General features: G+C 39.7%; 1 protein-coding gene across 1 annotated transcript in view; it reads right to left on the minus strand.

Annotated features, from left to right (window-relative positions):
- Positions 1-12,259, minus strand: part of REEP5 (receptor accessory protein 5) — a 32,223-nt gene that overhangs the window by 11,539 nt on the left and 8,425 nt on the right. The window contains exon 2 of the mRNA XM_014539906.1: positions 4,115-4,253. Coding sequence (XP_014395392.1) covers positions 4,115-4,253 — 139 coding nt within the window. The remainder of the gene's footprint in view (positions 1-4,114; positions 4,254-12,259) is intronic.

Here is a 12,259-nt window from a genome sequence, read left to right on the forward strand (position 1 = left end):
CAGTTGGGGGTGACTAGGTTGGCGGGAAGGCAGTTGGGGCCGATCAGGTCAGCAGGCAGAGGTGGTTAGGGGAGATCAGGCTGGACCATCTCTCTAACATTTCTCGGTGGAAGACCCTTCGTTTTTAATATCCATTCGTACAGTGTTGTCCATTGGTTGCTTATATAGGTAATGCATACATATCCAAGACACAATGCAACAATTTAAACAAAATGAAGTGGAGGGTGGAGGAAAAGTTATATTCTCGACAGAACATCAGAATTCCATGTAGGCATTTTGAAGAGTATGCAGATATCCAATGGGATGTACCATGTACTACTGCACAAAAAGGAATAGTTTCTTACCAATTAGATTAACTACCGATGGTCTGTCCCTGATTTACTGATTTGACTTAATGATTTTTCTACTTTATGATGGTGCAAGAACACAACACTCATTCAGTAGAACATAGGCTCAGCTATGATGTTCAGTAGGTTAGGTGTATTAAATGCATTTCAACTTACAGTATTTCCCACTTGAAATGGGTTTATCGGGACGTGACCCCATCAAAAGTAGAGGAGCATCTGTATTTGGAGAGTGTTGTTTTTAGCATCTAACATCCTAGTATGATATTTGTTACCTGTATAGGGGTGCTTTGCTGTGTTTTGTTAATATTTAGAAAATTGGTATGGAGTTTACATTGACATTAATAAATTTTAATTCTTACCATTTAAAATTGTAAGAAATAGTCTCCTGGCTGGTCTTCCTACATAGACTATCTGATTTTCAGGAATGGGTTACTGATGTAGATACGGTGCCCATATTATAACCCTGGGGATCAATGTGAAGTGGAAATACCTCACTGGATTAAGAAGCAGGAGAGTTGATATCTACTTTATGACTTTAGGAAAATCAACCTCTCTGAGTTAATTTTCTCCGCAGGATTTTAGGAAAGTCCCAAATTAATGTACTTGAGGAAAGTATATAGGATAGTAGTAGCATCGCCAAGTCCTATAGTTCATACTGTTGTTGAAAATCTCTGAAATATTATTTACCTATGTAGATATCAACCCTTCAGCAGTCCAGAAAAGCTGCTTCATCCCTTTTCTGGATGAATTAAGGCCAGACTACCAGACAGGGCCGGAGCCAAGTGTCTATATGTCTGCACCTCTCCAACGTGATTACTTTATGGGCTATACTCCGGACTGTTAATTTAGTTCTTTTCAGCACGCTCTTGAGACAGAAAAATAATTACTACTCTCTACCTACATCCTTAGCATTTTCCAGCTCTCAAGTAAAATAACTTCCTTGTATTAAAAATAAAGTTAATTACTGTTCAATTCTCAAGGTGATATTCAGCCACCAGCTTTTGTAACTAACTCCCTTCTCTTAATCTGTGTAACTATGCCACAGCCCAGGATATCCTGAGCTACACGGCCTGGCCATCCTTTTAGTCAAGCTGTCCTGAGTGCAGGCTCCTGATACTCCCAAGTGCAAACACCAGCCCACTCTTACCTGTGGTTCAAAGAGTCCGTGCTTTCTTAACAGGACTCTTGGCACTATTAGCACCGACACACAGAATCCCTTCATTACAAATTACAATAGGACAGATCATTCTGTCTGTGATTCTAATGTCACCATCCAATTTTTCCCTAGAAGAGTTTTAATTCCAAGGTAGGGATATGCTTAATATGCAGTTTGGGACTAGCCTGGTCAAAACTGAGAGCTACTGTCAGAAAAACACATATTTCAACACTGGCCTCCTGATATACTGCAATCACTTCATCAGTTATCTACATCTCAGGAAGCCTTTGCAAGGTGGCCACAGGAATAGTGATGCGCTGGGTTATAACGGACTGCTCAGAGTGCACAAACAAAAGCTCGAAGAGAACATGTGGAGGGGAAGATTTCTCCATCTTTTTTGCCTCCTACAAAGTTGACAAGACAAACATTATGCTCTTTGTCAATGGGTGAAACAGTTCAGGTGACAGTCTGGATCAGACTTAAACTTGACAGTTTATTCAACCTTGTTTTAAAAATTAATCTGGAAAATGATTTTAATGACAGTAAAGATGAGGTGCAGACATTCATTGCAGCATTAGTTATAATGGCAAAGCAAATCTAAATGTCTTTCCATTGGGGATCGGGTAAATTATTGTCTATAATGGATAGTCAGCTACGACAAAGAATAGTGAATAACATGAGAAAATACTCAGAGTATTGTATTAACTGAAAAAAGTGAGATATAGAACTGTATATCATATATGCCTCAGCAATACATATATGGTTACGACAATAATATGCACAGTTCTGTGTGTATTTATGTCATAGACCAATATATTTGCACATTAAAATAAATAGGAAGACTACCCTAAGATGTTAACAGTGGTAGGGTTTCAAATGCTTTTTTGTGCCTCATCTAAAACATGCTCCCTCTACACACACATACGACTGTAAGCAGTGTGACGGCAGATACTTTTGTTTTATTCACCAAAGTTTCCCCCAAACCTAGAACAGATTCTGGCACACAGAGGTTCTAAATAAGTACCTGCTGAATAAAGAAATGAACATATGCTCTTTTCATAATCAGGGGAAAAAGGGAATTTTACATTTATTTTTAAATCCTTCTATACTCTAGATGGCCCTAAATAGTATTTACAAAATCATAATAAAGTGAGGGTGAATATTTACCTACCCAACATTATGATACAGATGCCTGAGGAAGATGGGGACAAGAGAGGCTGCATGTGTGGGGGACAAGGGAGGAAAGGGAGCCAGATCCTTATCTTCCAGTGTGACTCAAGAGCTAATGTGAAAAATAGAAAAGTTAAAAGGGGGCTAAACAAGAGTATTATTTAGCCTGGCTAGTGTAACTCAGTGGTTGAGCATCGACCCATGAACCAGAAAGTAATGGTTCGATTCCCAGTGAGGCATATGCCCGGGTTGCGGGCTCGATCTCCAGTGGGGGATGTGCAGAAGGCAGCCGACCAATGATTCTAATTATTGATGTTTCTATCTCTCTCTCCCTCTCCCTTCCTCTCTGAAATCAATAAAAATATACATTTTTAAAAAAAGATTATTTAGAGACAGAGTTAAATGGCAAGATAATCTGCCATAAATGAAGGGACATGGTTGCTTTTGAAGAAGCAATACAGGGGGCAGAGGAGGCAGAACTGCTGTTCTTCAACTCTCTGACAGAACTATTTGAATCTTTAAACTGTGTGATGTGCAGCTTTTATTAAAACAAGTGCTTAGGGGTCTGAAGGGAAAGAGGAGAGCCCAGACTTCAAAGGGGCTGGCACACACCCTCTCGTGTGGGAAGCCTGGCTGAGAACCAGGCTACTTACATCCTACCCAACTGACAGGAAGCAGGGCTTCCGCCATGGAAGACACTTGAGGATCAACTGAAGACAGCCTGTCCCATTTAGGGAGAAAGAACCACTCTAGCTATTAAAACGCATGAGCTCTTTCTTTCCCATTCACCTCTGGTGCAAATCTGGAGTGGATACAGGTCCCATGGGAACGAGTTTCAACTTCCACTTCTTTCCCCACATGCTGGGGATCCTCAGCCCAACACAGGCGCTGTCAGGGCTGACCCCAACTAGGGTACCCGCCAACGTTCTTTTTTTTTCTCTCCAATGCTCTTAAAATGATTTCCGCAAAGAGCCCATTTTCCATCTTCTTTCTCCAAAGCTACATAAGAATAAAGTATTTCTTCTTCCACAAATAACGACTCCTCCCTGGAATACGCTCACCACTGGGACTAATCTATGGCCTATGAAAATTTGCAATGCTTTCACATTAAATGTAGACAACACTGCACACAGATAGGATCTTGGCGAGCAGCAGTGTTTGTGATAGGTCATAGTATTTCCATGTTTTACTATCACCTTCATCTTAAACACACAATTGCTATAGCTGTTTCCAAGACAGTATGCAAAAAAATATTAGACGTGCTGAATCTTGTCTTCCTGTTCATAGGATCTGAGGCAGAGCCACAGATGTCTAACATTCAAGCATTTATTTGTTCCTATTCTTGTTTATAGGTCCTGAGATGGAGTTTCTTTAGGGGTAGGGGGCAAATCAAGTCCATATATGAAAGGAGACAGAGCAGTGTCGGGAACTGTCCACATACCTTTAGCATGTAGTAGAAGGGGAACCAGGACAGGAAGAGGTCAGAGAAGAATTCTGCAATGCTGAACACACCGTACACTACCCAGTAGGTCAGCCACTGGGTATCATCTTCTTTGTTGGGACTCTCTATGGCTTTAATTCTGAAAGGCAATATAAAAGCAAGTATATCATGTAGTAGGATCTCAATGAAACATTTTCAAACATACTTCCACAGCCTGCCCTCCACCACCAACTGAGAAATACAGGCAAATGTATCCACTGTGTCACTAGACACAAGAGCACAACTAAAGACAGGAAGCAATGTGGAGCTCAGGACAAGTCTGACTATTTGTTCCAGTGTTTTGGTCGCCAGAGAAACCAGTACCAGCTGTCACCTGGTCTCCACCCTGCTCAGCCTCCACCCAGGCCCCAGGAGACACTGCCCACGACTGGGAACCCGAGTAATTCCCACTCCCAGGGGGTTCCTGCTGCCAGGGATATATCAAAAATTCTCTCATAGTAACACAGTTCTTGTGTACTTTTAATAACTGAGGCACATCATGGGTGAATATGAGTTTTCTCTTCTGTGCTTTATCTGAGTGTGGTTTATCTATTTATATCTAAGAGGGTTTTTAAAGTTATTAGTGTGATAAAATTTTATTTCTTATACATTTATCCTGGGCAGAGGGGATGCACAGTTATATTTCACTTAAGGCCTTAATTTTGGGAACTAAAGCAGTCATGAGTAAGTAAACACACATATCCACACATAAACTGCTAAACATTTCATGAAACCAGCCAATAGTTTAAATTCTATTCTATCATTATTTTTAAGAAATTAGTCAAGATCCAGATTCAAAAACAGAAAAGCTACCCTAACAATTCAAGTACAGTGCTTCGAGGAGAAAAAAATAAATAAAAAAAGGTTAGCTCCTTTACTTATCAACAATATGAATTCAAAACTTTCTACGTTAATACACCTGGAACATTATGTGGTAACAGTGAAAATAGAAACAAACTCAAAATTGAACACACACGTTGATCACAACATTGTAGAAAACCAGGGCAATGAAAGATAGGAAAAGACAAGTCTTATTAAGGTGAAGAGATTTTTAAATAGAACTGCTCATATTACTGAAGCATTTAATTATTGCTTTAACTTAAAACACAATGTTTATTTTTAAAAATGTCTACATGTCATAACATCATAAACTAGTCAGAACAAGAAAGAACACTGAAGACAGTCTCACCCATTCAGTTTATAGTTGAGGAACCTGAGACTCAAAAAGTAGACAAGAGCTGAAAACTGGGGGTTCCTGAATGCTATTTACTTATATACTTTCTTGTCCAGGTGAGGTGACACAGATGATGCTTCAATAATACATTCTACTGCCTTGTACATATATTGAATCATATTTCAACTTTTGTGTCAGGAGGATGTATCAACTTAGACAACATAAAGAATTCAAGAAATTATAGGATGCACTCTATACCCTTAAATCATTTGCAGTCCAGCCAAAATGGGAAAGTTAAAGAAGGGAGGGGTAAGGAGCTTTATAATTATTTAATTTAACTCTCACAATAGCCCTATGAAATAGGTGCTAGAGGAAGAAACAGAGACATGGCCGGATATGCAGAAGATGGTTGACAACAGTATAGGAGCAGCTCTCAGCTCTAAAAATTCACTGAGCAGAATTAGAAATCATAGGATGTGGAGTTGGAAGATATCTTAGAGATAAACTAGTTTACATTCTACATTTTATAGACAACAAATGGATTTCAAAGAGGAAAGAGTGATATTAAAAAAATGAATTTCAACTCAAACTATAAGATTACAGAGGCATGTGTTCATTCATTTTTTAAGGGCAACATGAACTGTTTAAATACATTTTTGGTATATCCATACGCTGAAATATTTGAAGCCTTTAAAAAGGATATTGACAGGGGAAAATGTCTAAGATATAGTGTTGAGTGTAAAAAGGAGATTACTAATTTTGTGTAAACAAAAAGTTTGTGTATGTTTACAGATTAAGAATGGTGTCCAAAAATTGTTAAAGCTATTTCTGAGTATTGGAATTACAGAATTTTAGTGTTGTTGTTTTTTTTACTGTCTTTGCAATGAGCATGTACTATTTTTTATAACCAAAGGAAGGAAAAAGATTTCTATTTGGGGGGGGGGGGGGAAGAGCACCAGACTTACTATACCTACTTCCTCCTATGGGATTAGGTCACTCTTTAGGGCTTTGTTAAAAACAAACACTAAAGTGAACATCAGACACATTCCTTAATTTCTCTCTTGAGGAAACAGCTCATGGTTTTTTTTTTTACAAATAAACTTCTCTAACAATGATCAGACACAATCTGTTGTATTTTAGAGCATTCAAAGGCCTTTAATACACACAAAGACACACAGAGAAGAGCCATACAGCCCATCCCATGAAACTAATTCATCCTAATTTTCTAGTTAAAGCAAACTATCCAAAAAAAAAAAAAAATTAACTATACTGAACTATGAAATAGCCAGACTTTTTCCTCCATTTCTTCCCAATGCTCATCTGGCTTTATATCATTTCACCATCCTTAGCTTGCAGTTTGTATTCTGGTTCTACCACTTAGTAGGTATACAATCTTGGGCAAGTTATTCTGGGCTTCGGTTTCCACATTTTTTAACTAGGGATGAGGAACCTTCTTGTGTTGCTATGAAGACTAAAGTGGTTAATATATGTAAAGCACTTAGAAAAAAAAGCATCACTAAATATTACCTTAGTAATAATTACAATTCTATATAAGTTTCCACATTTTTTAACTAGGGATGAGGAACCTTGTTGTGTTGCTATGAAGACTAAAGTGGTTAATACATGTAAAGCACTTAGAAAAAAATGACTGGAACAGAGTAAGCATCACTAAATATTACCTTAGTAATAATTACAATTCTATATAATAATCCCTAATATGCAAATCAACTGAATGCGGAATGACCAGTGGAACAACCAGTCACTGACACGCACTAACCACCAGGGGGCAGATGCTCAATGCAGGAGCTGTCCCCTGGTGATCAGTGTGCTCCCACAGGGGAGGTGCTGCTCAGCCAGAAGCAGGGCTCATGGCTGGCAAGCACAGTGGCGGTGGTGGGAGCCTCTCCCACCTCCACTGCAGGCAGGCAGTAAGGAGCGAGGGGTCCTGGACTGTGAGAGCCCCGGACTGTGAGAGGGATGTCCGGCCAGGCTGAGGGACCCCCCCCAACTACCACCAGTGCACAAATTTCATGTACCGGGCCTCTAGTATGGTAATAATTTATTATCATCAGGAGGCCATAGATTAAAAGAAATTAGAGCGGTAAGATCACTCCAGTCCAGTGATGGCAAACCTTTTGAGCTCGGTGTGTCAGCATTTTGAAAAACCCTAACTTAACTCTGGTGCCGTGTCACCTATAGAAATTTTTTGATATTTGCAACCATAGTAAAACAAAGACTTATATTTTTGATATTTATTTTATATATTTAAATGCCATTTAACAAAGAAAAATCAACCAAAAAAAAATGAGTTCGCATGTCACCTCTGACACGCGTGTCATAGGTTCGCCATCACTGCTCCAGTCTTTCCAGCTAAGCAGAGCTGATAAAGGATTAATACCATTGTTAATAGGCTAAAAGGAGATTAGAGAATTACCCGTGAATTTTAATTATGCCTCACTCTCCAAATCCCAAATGCTACAGAAAGTAAAGAGTTAGCTGAAATTTCAAAAATCCTATTGGCAGGTCAATGGGAACAAATTTGACACTGCTGAAAATGTTTTTCAGGCACATGCTGCAAAGGTGGCTGTCCAAAATTCTTTACATTGGTATTGAACTGGAACTGATATGTCCATTACCCACTGGCCAGCCCGCATCCAGAGCCCTGTGACTGGTGCAGCTGCCTCCACCCTCACTGGCCCTTCTATTGTTCACACCTTTGCTGCTGCTTTCTCTCTTTCTTTTTTATTTATTTATTTTTTTTTTTACAGAGAGGAAGGGAGAGGGATAGAGAGTTAGAAACATCGATGAGAGAGAAACATCGATCAGCTGCCTCCTGCACACTCCCTACTGGGGATATGCCCGCAATCAAGGTACATGCCCTTGACCAGACTCGAACCTGGGACCCTTGAGTCCACAGGCTGACGCTCTATCTACTGAGCCAAACCGGTTAGGGCTTGCCGCTGCTTTCTAAAAGCAAGGGCAGGGACCAGGTGTGGCCAAAGGACAGCAGTAACACAAAGTCTGTGTTTGTTAACATGTAATAGCATTCAGAAGTTTAAGCAATTAACAAATACAAAAAATTATATACTACCCAACTTTTAGCTAATATTTGTATTATAAATATTCTACTGTTATATCATTAAGAAACTAAAACTACAAATAGAAAAGCAGTTATGAGGGGAAAACCACATTTTCTATGTTTTCGAGATATTCCTGTTATAGTTTCAATTATTGATATTTTCTTCTTTCATCCATGACAACTTTAGTTAAGTTGTATCATTGGGATGGATGTTATATTTTCATATTTCAATGAAGTTATAAATTAAGCATTTTTGACACTGTTTTAACTCTTTCAGACCCAAAGGTTATCTATAGTTATTGGGGTTTCCATACTTTCATTCATGCCATTAAATTGAAAAATGTCAATTTCCTACATTAGAATGGAGTATATACGGCATAACTATTAATATCTATGTATTATACACACATACATATGCAACGAAGGGTAAGTATAAGATGGATGGCAAATCTGAAAAGTCCACTGAGAAGTTTTACCAGTTTCATTCTATGTCCTATATTACAAATGATATAACCCTATATAATAAAAGCGTAGTACACAAACTGTCCCCTCAACCAGAAGTTGTCTGGGAGTTTGACCAGGGGTTGGGGCTGGCCGGGGGAAGGAAGGGAGGCCCCGGCTGGCAGCTGGCATCCACTAGGGATCCTACCAGTGCATGCATGCACTGGGCCTCTAGTATATAATAAAATAAATAGTGCAGTTAGTAAAAACCTATACCAATAAAAAAAGCTTTGAGATGTGCTGTTCATAAAGAACAGAAAGAAAATTGCTTGTGGTTTAATAACAAATAGTCCAGAGTTCAAGGTAGATCCTTTTATTTTTTTAAAATATATTTTATTGATTTTTTTTACAGAGAGGAAGGGAGAGGGATAGAGAGTTAGAAACATCGATCAGCTGCCTCCTGCACACCCCCCACTGGGGATGTGCCCGCAACCAAGGTACATGCCCCCGACCGGAATCGAACCTGGGACCCTTGAGTTCGCAGGCTGATGTTTATCCACTGAGCCAAACCAGTCAGGACTCAAGGTAGATCCTTTGATGCTTGAATATGAACTATGTTTACAATCCTTTTTGATACAGCGGACATGTAATTTGACCATCCACAGTGCCCACTACGTATGGGACTGCTTTGGGCTGTTTTTATCAAAAGAATTTGAAGTAGAAATGCCTCATAGCTCAAGATGGTTTTCCTACCTCCCGTTACCTCTGTTTAGGAATCTGCTATTGCAAATCTTATTTGACACATACAGTGCATCAAACTGGAAGGAAAAGCATTACATTTTAAGACATAAACACTATGCCAATCAATTTTTTTTTCTTCATGGAAAACAAGGTCAGAAACCAGGGGAGCTCAGAGTTACCTTGCTTTTCACTGCTGAATGTGTGTGTTGCAAAGCAAGAGAGAGGATCAACAAGCAAGAGATGAGTGAAAGAAAACAATATACAATACAACCAAGTTGCTTGTGTACTGTTTATATCATGCCTAACCCTCCTCCCAACCCCCCCAAAAAGGTAGGAGATAGCTACTGGCAAATGTGCTTCTGAAATACATAGGAACTGTCTTCTATGTTGGCTATACAGGAACAATGAAAAAACATACCAGGCTCCCCTACTCTTTAATATAGTGTTCTCCTATAGTATAAAATAACCAACTTAATGCCCTAACCGCTTTGGCTCAGTGGATAGAGCGTCAGCCTGCGGACTCAAGGGTCCCAGGTTCGATTCTGGCTAAGGGCATGTACCTTGGTTGCGGGCACATCCCCAGTAGGGGGTGTGCAAGAGGCAGCTGATCGATGTTTCTAACTCTCTATCCCTCTCCCTTCCTCTCTGTAAAAAATCAATAAAATATATTTAAAAAAAAAATAACCAACTTAATGAAATCCATGATATGCAATAAGCTAAATCCACAGGCAAATACATTCTAAGATGAGTCTATAAAACATCTCTAATGGAGAGTGAATCACTGGTCAAACATTTTGGTTGAATTACTACATTATTTATCATCTGTCCACCATTTTGTTTTTAATACAAAATGGAAGATTCAGTCACAAATATAAACTGTGAGAATGTCGACAGTGAGCAGCCAGGGGGGTCAGGCCTCTCTATTACCAACACTTGGTTTTGCCTCAACAGTCTTGTGACCGGAGTGAAGTAACTTCAGTTTGTGGTCCTGATTTCCAAATCTGTTAAAGTTGGCTACAACACCTGCAGCTCGATCTCCAAGACTTCTCCAAGCTAACATTTTATAACTCAAAACTGAATGCACTGAACAATTTCATAGTTGGTTAAAAAGGATTAATGCTTGAAGCAATATAATAGTAGATGCAAAACCTACTGGCACAACTCTTTGTCAATAAAATGGAAGATAATAGCCCTGGCCCATTTGGCTCAGTGGAGTATTGGCCTGAGGACTGAAGGGTCCCAGGTTCAATTCTGGCCAAGGGCACATGCCTAGGTTGCAGACTTGATCCCCAGTTGGGGGGGCGGGGGGTGTGCAGGAGGCAGCCGATCAATGATTCTCTCTCATCATTGATGTTTCTATCTCTCTCCCCCTCTCCCTCACCCTTCCTCTCTGAAATCAATACAAATATATTTTTAAAAATTGAAGAGAATATATTGCCCAGTTGGTGTGGCTCACTGGTTGAGCGTTGACCTATGCACCAAAAGGTCAAAGTTCAATTTTGGGTCAGGCTGCGGGCTCAATCCCCTGAGTGGGAGGCATGCAGGAAGCAGCCAATGGATGATTGTCTCCCATCTCTGATGTTTCTCTCCCTCTCCCTTCCTCTCTGAAATCAATAAAAAATATGTATTATAAAAAAAGATATTATCTTTGTCAAGTGTGGTATCATAAAGCTTACCTTCAACTCAAGCACCCTACCTATTCAAAACAACCTAAACTGACCTTCCCCAGACAAAAGAGGGCCATATCGAGATGCAGAGAGCAGTCTAGAGTTACCTCTGACATGTAAGTGATCCTCACTAGATCACCTGGCCTGTCTCAGAAGCTGCAGGATATATATAGTGGCCGTGTGACTGAGAAGGACAGATGATAAGCTCTACTCCCAGGAATCAGAAGAGTGAGCTAAAAGATATCTTTGTCAAGTGTGGTATCATAAAGCTTACCTTCAACTCAAGCACCCTACCTATTCAAAACAACCTAAACTGACCTTCCCCAGACAAAAGAGGGCCATATCGAGATGCAGAGAGCAGTCTAGAGTTACCTCTGACATGTAAGTGATCCTCACTAGATCACCTGGCCTGTCTCAGAAGCTGCAGGATATATATAGTGGCCGTGTGACTGAGAAGGACAGATGATAAGCTCTACTCCCAGGAATCAGAAGAGTGAGCTACTGATAGAATGAAGTCAGGGCAGGTTTATGTAGCCCTACTTATATATCAGGTGCTCCAAAAAAGTAAATTTCACTATCAATTTTATACAAATGCTTATACTAATTCATTGTTCCTCAAAATTAATTGGTAATGTTACTGCTAGACACTAAATGCCTCAAAATACCCCAGTATATATTGACATTGTTTTAAATACTATATGAGGGCATTAAGTTGAAAACTGAGTCCTCATGCAAAGTCAGTCCTGAAAAAGAGAAGAACTCGAAGACAGGAAGGTGGGGAGGGAGTTGAAGGCAACTCAGAAGGACAAACACACCAAATCTCCAGGGCTTTCATAAGAGAAAGAGAGAGAGTTCATTAAAGTGCAAAAGGAACATGCCAGAGCAGGAATGGGGTCTCCCTCCCTACTGCTCAGAGCCCAGAAACTAGATCCTGAATAATTTTTTTTATCTTTAAATTCTTTATTAGTTAAGGAATTACAAATGTGTCCTCATTCCCCCCCATT

Source organism: Myotis brandtii, unplaced genomic scaffold, assembly GCF_000412655.1.
Source record: "Myotis brandtii unplaced genomic scaffold, ASM41265v1 scaffold230, whole genome shotgun sequence".
Taxonomy (NCBI): domain Eukaryota; kingdom Metazoa; phylum Chordata; class Mammalia; order Chiroptera; family Vespertilionidae; genus Myotis; species Myotis brandtii.